The sequence below is a fragment of the Oncorhynchus nerka genome, linkage group LG9a (genome assembly GCF_034236695.1).
Source record: "Oncorhynchus nerka isolate Pitt River linkage group LG9a, Oner_Uvic_2.0, whole genome shotgun sequence".
NCBI lineage: Eukaryota > Metazoa > Chordata > Actinopteri > Salmoniformes > Salmonidae > Oncorhynchus > Oncorhynchus nerka.
In genome coordinates, this window is record NC_088404.1 from 30,803,560 (window position 1) to 30,820,089 (window position 16,530).

General features: G+C 41.5%; 1 protein-coding gene across 1 annotated transcript in view; it reads left to right on the plus strand.

Annotated features, from left to right (window-relative positions):
• LOC115134174 (proline-rich protein 5) overlaps positions 1-16,530 on the plus strand; it is a 56,007-nt gene that overhangs the window by 28,794 nt on the left and 10,683 nt on the right. The window contains 2 exon segments of the mRNA XM_029667884.2: positions 1,531-1,656; positions 1,773-1,853. Coding sequence (XP_029523744.2) covers positions 1,531-1,656; positions 1,773-1,853 — 207 coding nt within the window.

Consider the following 16,530-nt stretch of genomic DNA (forward strand, 5'->3'; position numbering starts at 1 on the left):
CTGTGTGTAACATTTTGCTGGCCTTACGCAACATTGCTGAGTTGTTTCATCAGTTATTACTGAAAAGTTCTGCAGGAATGGCTAAAGGGAGTAATCAAAAGAAGAGACTGAGTGTGGGGTTTTGTGGGTGAGGTATAGTGAAACACACAGAGAGAGAGATCAGAACAGCACAGAAAATGTGGTTACACCCTGTGTGTGTAGTGTTTGAGTGTGTGTGTGCTTGTGTGCACGTGTGTGTGTGTGTGCATGCTGGTGTGTATGAGCTTGTTTCTATGTCTATCCAAATGCCTATGCGTACTCCATGCCTGTGTGTGTTCCTGTGTCTGTGAGAGTGGGAGTGGGGTGTTGAAAAGGTCTATTGTTCAGTGGTCTGGTGTCAGCAGACTTCTCCTGGACTATGTGGGTTTGACCAGAAACACAAGCATTTATTCACACTGTACTTTAACCCCTCCACCGATCAGAATACACATTTTCAATCCGTTTCACCAATCAGACAACCTCTAACCTTCTAACCAACCAGACTTCAACCCTTTAACTGCCCTCACTAATCATATCACTGTATTTTATCTATTTTCTGTGCGGTAATTTCCACTTCTGTCTTTTTAGTCTTTCTCCCATCAGAGCATTGCTTTCTCGTCTCATTCCCGGCCGTGTTGCTCATAACCAATGATACAGGGTCAGATCGTTTTCATCCTACGACCGCTTAAGGTTACGATTGGGGGTTGGGTAATCTGATCCAAGATCTGTTGTTAACCTCAAACTGTCTTGTGTTTCTAACAGGAGAGCCTAGAAGCCTAGCGAGGCTACTTCCTTTATCCTAGCTTGTCTCGTTGCATATTTTGACCCGCAATACATCCCCTACCATGCAGGAAACAGTCTCTCATTGTGCCTTATTGTGTCACTGTTTCCGGTCCCTGTTTTTGTTGTCAAAGAGCTAGACTTCTTCCTGTTAAGCTCATGGTGTCGCTGTCAGGTAAACAGCAAAAAATAATTTTATTAGTTCCCTTTCTCTGCAGTCCCATACACATTTGATTTTGTGCTGTGAATGAATTTATTGTATTTGTATGTCTGCATGTATGTGTGTATCAGTGGAGGCTGCTGAGGGGAGGACGGCTCATAATAAACCATGTGTTTGATGTATTTGATACCCTTCCACTAATTCCGCTTCAGCCAGGGGAGGGGTAGAGCAAGGAAATGGTATTGTTTTTTTCTCCTGAGACCTCAGACAATAAGCAATAGTCACAGACCATGGCTCCTCCTTCTTCCTCCTCCCCTCACCCCTCTCTCTCTTCTCCTCAGTGTCACATTGAGTCTTCTGCTCTGGTCTCTGCCTCGGCCAGATGCACAGTCTCTCTTCCGTCTTTCACGTTACACTCTTGGTTCATACTCTTCGCTTCTCTTCACACCCCCACCCCTCTCTCTATTCCCCTATTTGAATGATCTACTTCTTGTTCAGTTTCTAGTCTTTGCTGTAGCTCAATGCTTAGTCTGCTGTCCTTCTCTCTCTCCCTCGCTCTCTTCTGTCATGAGAACTCTACACAGGCTGAAGTTGATGAGCTCTCCCAGTCTTAGTGAGCTAGGAAAGAGTGAGAAGGGATCACCGGAGGAGAGAGGAGAGAAACAGAAGAGGGCTGGGGCCAACTCTACCTGGAACAGGTATGCTGCAGCCTGACCATGCATGTAGTCTGTGCTTGAGATGAATATTAAATATATTTTCATGGGTAAATGGAATCTGAGTGGTACATGTTGATGTTTGTGTGTGTGTCCACTAGCATCCACAATGCTGTCATTGCCGTCTTCCAGAAGAAAGGTCTGGCTGACAATGAACTCTATGTCCTCAACGAAGGTGTCAGGTGAGTTACAAACACAAGCAAACACACACATCTGTTTGCTAGCATGGCGTTTATCTGCTAAGTGTGTGTGTGTGTGTATGTGTGTGTGTGTTTGTGGGAGGCCATGTGGTCTTGCCAGATATCTCATTATCTTTCAAGACCAGACCAGAGCTGTCAGTTCTGTCATGTCAGCCTCGATTACAGCCCAGTAAACAACTGAAGTCACGCATATCACACACTATAGAAGAAAACCAACAGGCCAGAGAGCTGAGTCAATCATACACAGCAAATTCTTCAGTGTTAAACACTGGGCCCGTGTCTATATGGGTCCACACTTGAAGGTGTGATATTTAGTCTGAACCAGGTCTATGTTTGATCATTTCATTGCAGAGGTGGGTGAGGGGTCTCTACCGGGTCATTTGTGTTGTTGGGTGGTTCTTGGCTGTTCACAGGTCTTGGCGTGTCTCCCCACTGATTACCTCGTGGCCCCCTGTACTGACTTGGTGATAGAAATGAGGGTGCTGGGAGGGGTGAAGACGGTTTGGAGGGTTCGAGGGGTCTGGGCTGAGGCTAGCTTGCTGCTGTGTGGGATTATCGGTAGGGAGGGCTAAGGAGGTTGGATCTGGGCCATTAAGAAGCAGGGGGAGGAGTTATCATTTGGTAATTTTTGACCTGGGGTTTAATGGGGGTGGAGGTGGCTAGGAAGGGATTTGTTGGGATGGGGCAGAGATAGAGGGGCCAGCAGGGGTAGGGGCTGTTTCTGGAAGGTCTTGGGTGGAGTGGGACATATTGGGAAGTGGGTTGGGCATTACCTGTGGAAAGGTCTGGTTCTGGATCTTCGTTGTCTGGCGGAGTGGGTTGGTGGGGTTGGGATTTGGGTTAGGGTTGGTGGCGCTGTCCCTTGCTCTGCCGGCATAGGAACTAGGGCAGGTTCTGAAGTAGGTGGCCGCCTATCCCGCACAGGTTGCAGCGGCGTGTGGAGGTACAGTCTGAGTTGGGATGCTTGTCTTTACAGATCTTGCAGATGATGGCTGTGCAGGCCTCGGCCAGATGGTCCAGTTCCTGCACAGTTTGGTCATGCCGTAGTAGTGGACGGAGACTCTGTTGTTCCCCAGCGTGATGGTGCTTGGGAGGTGTTGGACTCTGCCCACTCAGGTTGGGTGTGGTCTTAACTAGACCAGCCATTTTTGTGCCCCAGTCCAGGACCCTCCTTGCCACTGACTTGAGGGTGGCGAACCTGCTTAACCAAACATGCGTGTCATAGGCCTGGATGCATTCATTGTTAACCGTACTGTAACTATCTTGGATTCTGTGTCGGAAAGGAGGTATCCTCTGATTCTGTTAAATGAGGCTGAATCTTTACAATTTCTGAATTTTTACCGAAACTGTTCTAGTGACTGGGGGGTCTTGAAACTGGCTTCAAATGATTCCTGTGACCCCTGGGGTTTCACCAGGCAGTTCCTGCTGAATTCCAGGCGGGCCATGGTTTCTGGTCTGGCGGTTATGGTTGCTGTTGCTGCTCCTTGGCGATAAGTGGCTCCGTCCTCAGCAGCCTCCTTGTTGGGGATCAGCTTTAGCCTCACCGTGTTGTAGCAGCGCATCGCTCCTAGGTTCATCCCGGCCATCTCGCTCAGGTGCGTGCTGTTTTGGGTCTTGATGATGCCTGGTCTGGTTGTTGTCCTACTACACAGTAATATACACAGAGGTGAAAGTAGATTTAATTTCTTCCCTGTACGGGATCTCCTATCATCGAATGATCTCATGTCAGCATTTATAAAGACTTCAGAACTGGCAGCAGACATGCTCAACTTGAATTAACATAAACGTACACCACTTCAACTGGTACAACACTTATACTCACTGGTGGCCAAAAATAACTAATTGAAAGCCATGCCCCCACTAAGCCACGCCTCCAATATAATTTCCCAAGGTGCCTTGCCTTTCGGGTGAATCGCAGATTTACCACCCATGACTGTATTTGTTAGTGAAAAAGACATGGTTGTTGAATTTGTTCATTTATTGTCCTGTGGACTGGTACAACACTTATACTCACTGGTGGCCAAAAATAACTAATTGAAAGCCATGCCCCCACTAAGCCACGCCTCCAATATAATTTCCCAAGGTGCCTTGCCTTTCGGGTGAATCGCAGATTTACCACCCATGACTGTATTTGTTAGTGAAAAAGACATGGAGTCCACAGGACAATAAATGAACAAATTCAACAACCATGTCTTTTTCACTAACAAATACAGTCATTGTCTGTGGATTCACCCGTTTGGGAAATTATATTCAATTCACCAAGTCAGGTTCTACTGCGGGCGAATAATGTCAAATTAAATTGTTTATGACAATACATCCAGTACATTCGGAAAGCACACAGACCCCTTGACTTTTTCCACATTTTGTTACGTTACAGCCTTATTCTAAAATGGATTCCATTATTTTTTTTGCCTCAGCAATCTGCACACAATAATACCCCATAACAAGAAAGCGAAAAAAACAGGTTTTTAGAAATGTTTGCAAATGTAACAAAATATATGCATTTACATAAGTATTCAGACCTTTTCCTATTAGACTCGAAATTGAGCTCAGGTGCATCCTGTTTCCATTGACCATCCTTGAGATGTTTCTATAACTTGATTGGAGTCCACCTATGGTGAATTCAATTTATTGGACATAATTTGGAAAGGCACCCACCTAAGGTCCCACAGTTGACAGCATGTCAGAGCAAAAACCAAGCCATGAGGTCGAAGGAAATGTCTGCAGTTTTGAAGGACTCAAGAACACAGGGCCTCCATCATTCTTAAATGGAAGAACTTTGGAACCACCAAGACTCTTCCTAGAGCTGGCCGCCTGGCCAAACTGAGCAATTGGGGGAGAAGGGCATTGGTCAGGGAAGTGACCAAGAACCCTATGGTCACTCTGACAGAGCTCCAGAGTTCCTCTGTGGAGATGGGAGAACCTTCCAGAAGGACAACCATCTCTGCAGCACTCCACCAATCAGGTCTTTATGGTTGAGTAGCCAGACGGAGCCACTCCTCAGTAAAAGGCACATGACAGCCCGCTTGGAGTTTGCTCAAAAGACACCCAAAGGACTCAGATCATGAGAAACTAGATTCTCTGGTCTGATGAAACCAAGATCGAACTTTTTGACCTGAGTGCCATGCGTCACGTCTGGAGGAAGCCAGGCACCATCCCTACTGTGAAGCATGGTGTTGGCAGCGTCATGCTGTGGGAATTTTCTTTCTGCGGCAGTGACTGGGAGACTAGTCAGGATCGAGGGAAAGATGTACGGAGCAAAGTACAGAGAGATTCTTGATGAAAACTTGCTCCAGAGCGCTCAGGACTTCAGACTGGGTGAAAGTTCACCCTCTAACAGGACAACAACCCTAAGCACACAGCCAAGACAACGCAGGAGGGGCTTCGGGGACAAGTCTCTAAATGTCCTTGAGTGGCCCAGCCAGAGCACAGAACATCTCTGGAGAGACCTGAAAATAGCTGTGCAGCTACGCTCCCCATCCAATCTGACAGATTTTGAGAGGATCTGCAGAGAAGAATGGGAGAAACTCCCCAAATACAGGTGTGCCAAGCTTGTAGCATCATATCCAAGAAGACTCAAGGCTGTAATCGCTGCCAAAAGTGCTTCAACAAAGTACTGAGTAAAGGGTCTGAATACTTATGGAAATGTGGTGTTGTGGAAATTCTTACACAGGGACATTCAAAGTCAATCTTAAATTAATCATTATTTATTGTCAGCGCGCTGCAGAGGTTCCAACCAATTCAATGCACCATAGTACACATGTCAATCAGAAACTCTGCCTGGGCAGATCCAGCAGGTGTCTTATATACGGCTATACACAGACATGTTATATTTGCATGATTTAGCATAATTAATTAATCATTACCGTTTTGTTTCATTCATGTGACAGATCAGTACTGGTTCATAACATGTGACAGACCAATACCTCATGAGGATTCTTCTCTGTAAGCTGAGACCTTGAAACTGAGATATCTTTTGTTCGTTCTCAAAACAAAGTCTGGGTGTACTGCCAAATTGCAGCTACTGATAGTGAGGATTTGTACAGTCAGCCACTTGCATGAACACAGAAATGTGTTATTAGAACAGCACATGAATAGATAATCTTAGGAACTCATGGCAGGTTGAATTACAGGTTCAGATATCAGAGGAGAGCTGGGGGAACATATGGAAAACAGTATATAAAGCCACTCTACATGTAACCGAACAAGGGAGTTTCAATTCAAAGTACTACATCGGTTTTTTATGAGCCCTGATAAACTTAATAAAAATTAAAAAAGGAATATCATCAATCTGTCAACATAGACAGCACAGGTATGAAGGTGTCTGGTCAGTTTCTGACATATCGTACAGGTCTTATTCTGTCATTTCTGCCCTTTTTCTTTGTTTCTGTTGTTTTTGTGTGACTTAATCCAAATTGTATACTTATTCACACTCTTGAAATATATGGTACATCAAATCAAATCAAATGTATTTATATAGCCCTTCGTACATCAGCTGATATCTCAAAGTGCTGTACAGAAACCCAGCCTAAAACCCCAAACAGCAAGCAATGCAGGTGTGCTCTTGAATAAAAAAAATGTATGTAAGAAAAGCACAAACATTACAGTTCCCATTAGAGTGTTATTTCATTTTTTCATTTTTAATACATTTGCAAAACTTTCTAAAAATGTTTTTGCTTTGTTATTATGGGGTATTATGTGTACTTTTATGAGGGAAAAATGTATTTAATCCATTTTTGAATAAGGCTGTAAAGTACAAAATGTGGAAAAAGGCAAGGGTTCTAAATACTTCCCGAATGCACTGTACACCATAAGGCCTTACTCTGATGGCCATGTTTTAACCTAACACAGTGGTGTTTGGAACCTCCTGGTTTACAGGCCACATCAGGCCTGCAAGTCACATTATGCTGGCTTGCAAAGTGATGTATAATTCCTATTGGAATCCAGCCAGAGTTAGGACATCAACAGTTGTAATCTTTATTCACCCACAACCTGCATTCAGAATGACTGTCATGGTTAGGAACATTGATAAAGGAGACTAGCTAAACCATTTCAACTGGAACAACCATTTCAGTAATGGATGCAATACATATAAGTAACTGATTGAAATAGTTTATTTATTTTTTTGTATTGTTTTATCTTTGTATTGCATAAGATTAATCAATCGATAAATGAACATGTAAAAACACAATCCATCTGCAGTAGAGCATGCTGAGAAATATGAGAATGAGGGCTGTGGTTTTGATGGAATGTTTTACTCTCAACAGAGTAAAACTGACACAATCACACTGTCACACTCAACACTTATTAACACCACCACTTGGGTTCTTTGTACACCACTGAGTGTTAATTTCACTCTTAGAAAGTCCATTTATCTCCTGAATCAACACAATAAGTATTACACTGAAATGAACACTAGGTAAAACTATCCAGTTTGCTGTGTAGGGACTAGTCCTAACCTTGTTTCAATATACAGTATCAGTCAAGTTTGGACACACCTACTCATTCAAGGGTTTCTCTTTATTTGTACTATTTTCTACATTGTAGAATAATAGTGAAGACAACAAAACTATGAAATAACACATATGGAATCCTGTAGTAACCAAAAGTGTTAAACAAATAAAAATATATTTTATATTTGAGATACTTCAAAGTAGCCACCATTTGCCTTGATGACAGCTTTGAACACTCTTGGCATTCTTTCAATCAGCTTCACCTGGAATGCTTTTCCAACAGTCTTAAAGGAGTTCCCACATATGCTAAGAACTTATTGGCTGCTTTTCCTTCACTTTGCGGTCCAACTCATCCCAAACCATCTCAATTGGGTTGAGGTCGGGTGATTGTGGAGGCCAGGTCATCTGATTCAGAACTCCATCCATCTCCTTCTTGGTCAAATAGCCCTTACACAGCCTGGAGGTGTGTTGGGTCATTGTCCTGTTGAAAAACAAATGATTGTCCCACTAAGCACAAACCAGATGGGATGGCGTATGGCTGCAGAATGCTGTGGTAGCCATGCTGGTTAAGTGTGCCTTGAATTCTAAATAAATCACCTCCTCATCCATGCTTCATGGTGGGAACCACAGATGCGGAGATCATCCGCTCACCTACTCTGTATCTCACAAAGACACGGAGGTTGGAACCAAAAATCTCAAATTTAGACTCATCAGACCAAAGAACAGATTTCCACTGGTCTAATGTCCATTGCTCATGTTTCTTGGCCCAAGCAAGTACCTTCTTCTTATTGGTGTCCTTTAGTAGTGGTTTCTTTGCAGCAATTTGACCATGAAGGCCTGATTCACGCAGTCTCCTCTGAACAGTTGATGTTGAGATGTATCTGTTACTTGTGAACTCTGTGAAGCATTTATTTGGGCTGCAATTTATGAGGCTGGTAACTCTAGTTAACTTATCCTCTGTAGCAGAAGTAACTCTGGGTCTTCCGTTCCTGTGGCGGTCCTCGTGTAAGCCAGTTTCATTATAGCGCTTGATGGTTTTTGCGACTGCACTTGAAGAAACTTTCAAAATGGATTGACTGACCTTCATGTCTTAATGTAGTGATGGACTGTCATATTGCTTTGCTTATTTGAGCTGTTCTTACCATAATATGGACTTGGTCTTTTACCAAATAGGGCTATTGCCTGTATACCAACCATACCTTCTCACAACACAACTGATTTGCTCAAACACATTCAGAAGGAAAGAAATTCCACAAATTAACTTTTAACTAGGCACACCTGTTAACTGAAATGCATTCCAGGTGACCACCTCATGAAGCTGGTTGAGAGAATACCGAGAGCGTGCAAAGCTATCATCTGGGCAAAGGGTGGCTACTTTGAAGAATCTCAAATATAAAATATATTTTGATTTTGTTTAACACTAAGATTTTTCATGATTCCATATGTGTTATTTCATAGTTTTGATGTCTTTACGATTATTCTACAATGTAGAAAATAGTAAAAATAGAAACTCTTGAATGAGTTGTGTCCAAACCTCTGACTGGTACTTTATACTTAGCACTGGAAACAAACATGAACAGTACGTTTAAAAGAGAAAGCTGGGTTGCACAATACCCAGATATCATGCAGTTGTATGAGACTCACATTCCTTGGTGTAAATACATGTAACTACACATTAATAATCTATATATACACAAAGGTATGTGGACACCCCTTCAAATGAATGAATTCGGCTATTTGAGACACACTCATTGCTGACAGGTGTATAAAATCGAGCACACATTCATGCAATTTCCATAGACAAACATTGGCAGTGGAATGTCCTTACTGAAGAGCTCGGTGGCACCGTCATAGGATGCTGTGGCACCGTCATAGGATGCCGGCTTTGCAACAATTCAGTTCGTCAAATTTCTGCCCCGGTCAACTGTAAATGCTGTTATTGTGAAGTGTAAACGCCTAGGAGCAACAACGGCTCAGCCGCGAAGTGGAGGGCCACACAAACTCACAGAACGGGATCGCAGAGTGCTGAAGCGCGTTGCCAAACTGCCTCTGGAAGCAAAGTCAGCAAAGTCTGTGGCTTTATTTCATGGTTAGGGCTAGGCCCCCATAGTTCCAGTGAAGGGACATCTTAATGCTGCAGCAGACAAAGACATTCTAGAACATTCTGTGCTTCCAACTTTGTGTCAACAGTTTGGGGAAGGCCCTTTCCTGTTTCAGCACAGCAATGGCTCTGTGCACGAAGCGAGGTCCATACAGAAATGGTTTGTCGAGATCGGCGTGGAAGAACTTGACTGGCCTGCACAGAACCCTGACCTCAACCCCATCAAACACCTTTGGGATGAATTGGATCTCTGACTGCGAGCCAGGCCTAATCGTCCAACACCAGTGCCTGACCTAATGCTCACTAATGCTCTTGTGGCTGAATGGAAGGAAGTCCCTGCAGCAATGTTCCAACATGTAGCGGAAAGCCTTCCCTGAAGTGTGGAGGCTGTTAAAGCAGCAAAGGAGGGGACAACTCCATATTAATGGCCATGATTTTGGAATGCTGCCCACTCAGTCAACTTACCAGGGTAGTTCCAAACAGCACAGGAATCAAATCATCAAAATGTATTCACATCTTTACCAATGCTGCAGAAATTTGCTTTAAAGCAGTATCCAAGTCCATTGGATGTAGTGATCACAATGTAGTAGCCATATCTATGAAAACCAAATGTCCAGAGGCTGGGCCTAATATAGTGTACAAGTGTACTAATATAGTGTACTTATACAATAAGTTTTGTAGTGATTCCTATGTTGTTGATTTAAATAATATTTGTTGGTCCGTGGCATGTAATGAGGAGCAAACAGGCGCTGAACTTGACATAATTATGAAATTGCTTATTCCAGTTACTAATAAGCATGCACCCATTAAGGAAATTACTGTAAAAACTGTTAAATCCCTGTGTATTGATGAGAAATTGAAAAATTGTGTGGTTGAGTGGATGAGGCAAAAGGAATGTCAAATAAGTCTGGCTGCACAACCGATAGGCAAACGTATAGCAAATTGAAAAATCATGTAACTAAACTGAATAAAAATAAGAAGAAACTACATTATGAAAGAAAGATAAATTACATAAAGAATGAAAGTAAATTGCTTTGGAGCACCTTAACTGAAATGTTTGGGAAAAAAAGCAAACTCAGCTCCATCATTCATTGAATCACTAAACCGACTAATATTGCCAACTACTTGAATGATCTTTTCATTGGCAAGATTAGCAAATGTACACATGACAAGCCAGCAACAAACGCTGACACTACACATCCAAGTATATCTGACCAAATTAGGAAAGACAAGCATTGTAATTTTGAATTCCGTAAAGTGAGTGGGGAAGAGGTGACATTTTTTGTTGTTGTCTATCAACAATGACAAGCCACCAGGGTCTGACAATTTGGATGGAAAATTCCTGAGGATAATAGCGGACGATATTTCCATTCCTATTTGCCATATTTTCTATTTAAGCCTACTATAAAGTGTTTACCCTCAGGCCTGGAGGGAAGCAAAAGTAATTCCTCTACCTAAGAATAGTAAAGCCCCCTTTACTGACTCAAATAGCCAACCAATCAACTTGTTACTAAGCCTAGTAAACTTTTGGGAAAAAATGTGTTTGACCATATATAACGCTATTTTACAGTAAACAAATTGACAACAGACATTCAGCACACTTACAGGGAAGGACATTCAACAAGCACAGTACTCATACAAATGACTGATGATTGGCTGAGATAAATTGATGATCAAAAGTTTGAGGGCTTGTTTGTTTGACTTCAGTGCGGCTTTTGACATTATCGATCATAGTCTGCTGCTGGGAAAACATATGCGTTATGGCTTTACACCCTCTCCTGTGTTGTGAATGAGGAGTTGCCTGTCTAACAGAACACAGAGGGTGTTCTTTAAAGGAAGCCTCTCCAATATAATCCAGGTAGAATCAGGAATTCCCCAGGGCAGCTATCTAAGCCCCCTACTTTTTGAGTAAAGCCAGTGTGTCTATGTATGTGGATGACTCAACACCCTCTAACACTATACACGTCAGCTACTACAGCGACAGAAATGACTGCACTTTGTTTCAGAGTGGATGGCAAGGAATAAGTTAGTCCTAAATATTTATAAAACTAAAAGCATTGTATTTGGAACAAATCATTCACTAAACCCTAAACCTCAACTAAATTGTGTAATAAATCATGTGGAAACTGAGCAAGTTGAGGTGACTAAACTGCTTGGAGTGACCCTGGATTGTAAACTGTCATGGTCAAAACATATTTAAACATGTTGATTTAACCTTAATTTAACTAGGCAAGTCAGTTAAGAACAAATTCTTATTTACAATGATGGCCTACCAAAAGGCAAATGGCCTCCTGCGGGGACGGGGGCCTTGGATTTAAAAAATAAATACAATGTAAATATAGGACAAAACACACATCACAACAAGAGAGACACAACACTACATAAAGAGAGACCTAAGACAACAACATAACAAGGCATCAAAACATGACAACACAGCATGGTAGCAACACAACATGTTAGCAGCACAAAAACATGGTACAAACATTATTGGGCAAAGTCAACAGCACAAAGGTCAAGAAGGTAGAGACAACAATACATCATACAAAACAGCCACAAGTGTCAGTAAGAGTGTCCATGATTGAGTCTTTGAATGAAGAGATTGAGATAAAACTGTCCAGTTTGAGTGTTTGTTGCAGCTCATTCCTGTCACTATCTGCAGCTTTGGGGACCATTAACAGATTGTGACTGGCAGAACGGGTGTTTCATGTGGAGGATGAGGGCTGCAGTAGATATCTCGGATAGGGGGTGTGAGGCCTAAGAGGGTTTTATAAATAAGCATCAATCAGTGGGTCTTGTGACGGGTATCCAGAGATGACCAGTTTATAGAAGAGTATAGAGTGCAGTGATGTGTCCTATAAGGAGCATTGGTGGCAAATCTGATGGCCGAATGGTAAAGAACATCTAGCCGCTCGAGAGCACCCTTACCTGCCGATCTATAAATGATGTCTCCGTAATCTATCATGGGTAGGATGGTCATCGGAATCAGTGTTAGTTTGGCAGCAGGGGTGAAAGAGGAGCGATTACAATAGAGGAAACCCAGTCTATATTTAACTTTAGCCTGCAGCTTTGCTATGTGCTGAGAGAAGGACAGTGCACCATCTAGCCATACTCCCAAGTACTTGTATCAAGCTCTAAACCCTCAGAGGTAGTAATCACACCTGTGGGAAGATGGGCATTCTTCTTACCAAACCACATGACCTTTGTATTGGAGGTGTTCAGAACAAGGTTATCTTGTTATGGCTTGGGGGCAGTATTTCGACATCTGGATGAGAAGCGTGCCCAAAGTAAACTGGATAGAAAACACTCTAAAGTTTCCAAAACTATTAAAATAATGTCTGTGAGTTTAAAACCTGTTATGGATCATGCGCATTTTTGCAGCTTTTTGTTAAAAATCGCGCAACATTTCAGTGTCCTGCTACTCATGCCAGGAATATAGTATATGCATATGATTAGTATGTGTGGATAGAAAACACTCTGACGTTTCTAAAACTGGTTAAATCACGGCTGTGACTATAACAGAACGTGTGTTTCATCGAAAAGCGCAGGAAAATCTGATCACTGAAAATGGGAAAATATATCAATGCGCCAGTTGCATGTATTGTTGATGGGAAACCAAATTACATGAAGCCGAGATTGCAATTCCTACAGCTTCCACACGATGTCACCAGTCTTGTCATTTGCCTAGGCTTTGTTTCTTGGTCAAACGAACAAGAGACAGCCCATTTCTTCCGGTCTCCGACAGGATGTTTTGGTTGAGAAATATTTGGACATGATATCAGGACGTGGAGCTATTGAATATACATCGCCCGTGATCATTTTGATAGATTATTAACTTTTACTAATACCTAAAGTTGCATTACAAAAGTATTTCGAAGTGTTTTGTGAAAGTTTATCGTCAACTTTTTTTATTTAAAAAAATGACGTTGCGTTATAAAACTCAGTTTTTTCCTTGATTACACAGTCTTCATAGATCGATATCTAGGCTATATATGGACCGATTTAATCGGAAAAAAAAGACCCAATAGTGATGTTTATGGGACATCTAGGAGTGCCAAGAAAGAAGCTCGTCAAAGGTAATGAATGTTTTATATTTTATTTCTGCGTTTTGGGTAGCGCCGGCTACCACAAAATCTGTCGTTTTAGGTGACGTTCCAGTACTTTGGGGGTGCATGCTATCAGATAATAGCTTCTCATGCTTTCGCCGAAAAGCATTTTACAAATCTGACTTGGTGGATAGATTCACAACGAGTGTAGCTTTAATTCAGTACATTGAATGTGTGTTTTAATGAAAGTTTGAGTTTTATCAAAAACTATACGTGGCGCTCTTGAAATTTCCGCTGATTTGATCCCCGCAGAGGGAGCTAGTCTCTAACAAGATAACAGAACTGATATGGCGGGCGAAAACCTGAGGAAAATATTTGTAGTTTTCAATTGAATGCCTATAGAGTATCTAAATGGTTAGGACCCAGATTGCAGTTCCTATGGCTTCCACTAGATGTCAACAGTCTTTAGACATTGTTTCAGGCTTGTTTTCTGAAAAATTAGGAAGAATGAGATAATTTTGTAAGTGGCATGCAGAATCAAGCAGAGCTCGTTTGCGCGCATGACCGATAGAACGACGACCCCATCGTTCTTTTTCCTTTCTACTGAATACGCTATTGTCCGGTTGAAATATTACCGATTATTTAGACAATAGACAACCTGAGGATTCATTCTAAACATCGTTTGACATGTTTCAACGAACTTTACCTGTACTATTAGAATGTATTCGTCTGCATGTTGTGACCTCCATTGAGCCAGTGGATTACTGAACAAAACGCGCCAACAAAACTTGGAACTTTATCGAACAAAACAAACAGTGATTAAATTAATAATGTAAATGTAATTAACTAGGAAGTCGGGCCACCAAGGAAAATCTTCAGATTATGAAGTTATAATTTTCCTAATAAAACTCTTCAGATATTTTAATATCTGATCAATTAGTCTTCTAATTAATGCATTATTCTTTACCTCATGTTAGTCTCATTCCAAACATGGTAAGTTGTTGGTTATCTGCACGAACCCAGCCTTTACTATGAATCATCCATACATCAATTGTCTTAATCATTTATTTACTAACTAACTAAATAATCACAGAAATGCATAAACAAACTAAAAGTAGATATGGTTACAAGGAAATGATAGGGGAGGTTCACTGGTGTGCTAAGCCGATATGACGGCTTGGTGGACAAAAGGAAGTGGGTGTGGACTAGAGGTCGACCGATTAATCGGAATGGCCGATTAATTAGGGCCGATTTAATGTTTTCATAACAATCGGTAATCAGCATTTTTGGACACCGATCATGGCCGATTACATTGCACTCCACGAGGAGACTGCGTGGCAGGCTGACTACCTGTTATGCGAGTGCAGCAAGGAGCCAAGGTAAGGTGCTAGCTAGCATTAAATGTATCTTATAAAAACAACCAATCTTAACATAATCACTAGTTAACTACACATGGTTGATGATATTACTAGTTTATCTAGCTTGTCCAGCGTTGTATATAATCGATGCGGTGCCTGTTAATTTATCATTGAATCATAGCCTACTTCACCAAACGGATATTTAACAAGCGCATTCACGCAATATGTACCTAATCATAAACATCAACTCCTTTCTTAAAATCAATACACAAGTATATATTTTTAAACGTGCATATTTAGTTAATATTGCCTGCTAACATGAATTTCTTATAACTAGGGAAATTGTGTCACTTCTCTTGCGCTCTGTGCAACAGAGTCAGGCTATATGCAGCAGTTTGGGCCACCTGGCTCGTTGCGAACTGTGTGAAGACCAACTTCGCACAGCTCATTTGCGAAAAAAGCACAATCGTTCCACGAATGTACCTAACCATAAACATCAATGCCTTTCTAAAAATCAATACACAGAGGTATATATTTTTAAACCTGCATATTTAGTTAAAAGAAATCCAGGTTAGCAGGCAATTTTAAACTAGGGGAAAATTGTGTCACTTCTCTTGCGTTAACCTCTCTGGGAAAAATGGGAGAGCGCCAAGCCAGGGAAAATGCAGAGCGCCAAATTCAAATAAATTACTATAAAAATCAAACTTTCATTAAATCACACATGCAAGATAGCAAATTAAAGCTACACCTGTTGTGAATCCAGCCAACATGTCAGATATCAAAAAGGCTTTTCGGCGAAAGAAAACGATGCTATTATCTGAGGATAGCACCTCCGTAAACAAAGAGAGAAACCATATTTCAACCCTGCAAGCGCGATACAAAACGCAGAAATAAAAATATAATTCATGCCTTACCTTTGACGAGCTTCTTTTGTTGGCAATCCAATATGTCCCATAAACATCACAAATGGTCCTTTTGTTCGATTAATTCCGTCCATATATATCCAAAATGTCTATTTATTTGGCACGTTTGATCCAGAAAAACACCGGTTCCAACTTGCTCAACGTGACTACAAAATATCTCAAAAGTTACCTGTAAACTTTGCCAAAACATTTCAAACTACTTTTGTAATACAACTTTAGTTATTTTTTAACGTAAATAATCGATACAATTGAAGACGGGATGATCTGTGCTCAATACAGGAAGAAAGCAAACTGAAGCTAGCTTTCTGGTCACGCGCCTCTATCTAACAGTACACTTCAAGTGACCCAAAAAGAGAGTGACCTCAAAAAGAAAACTGAATGTCCTCGGGGGTTCACCTGCTAAATAAGTTATGTTATACTCACAAACAGTTTTAGAAACTTCAGAGTGTTTTCTATCCAAAATGTACTAATAATATGCATATCTTATCTTCTGGGAATGAGTAGCAGGCAGTTGAACTTGGGCATGCATTTTATCCGGAGGTGAAAATACTGCCCCCTGTCACCAAGAAGTTAATTGCACGCAGAATCAGGGTATATGCAACAGTTTGGGCCGCCTGGCTCGTTGCGAACTAATTTACCAGATTTTTATGTAATTATGACATAACATTGAAGGTTGTACAATGTAACAGGAACTTATGGATGCCACCAGTTAGATAAAATACGGAATGGTTCCGTATTTCACTTAAAGAATAAACATTTTGTTTTCGAAATGATAGTTTAC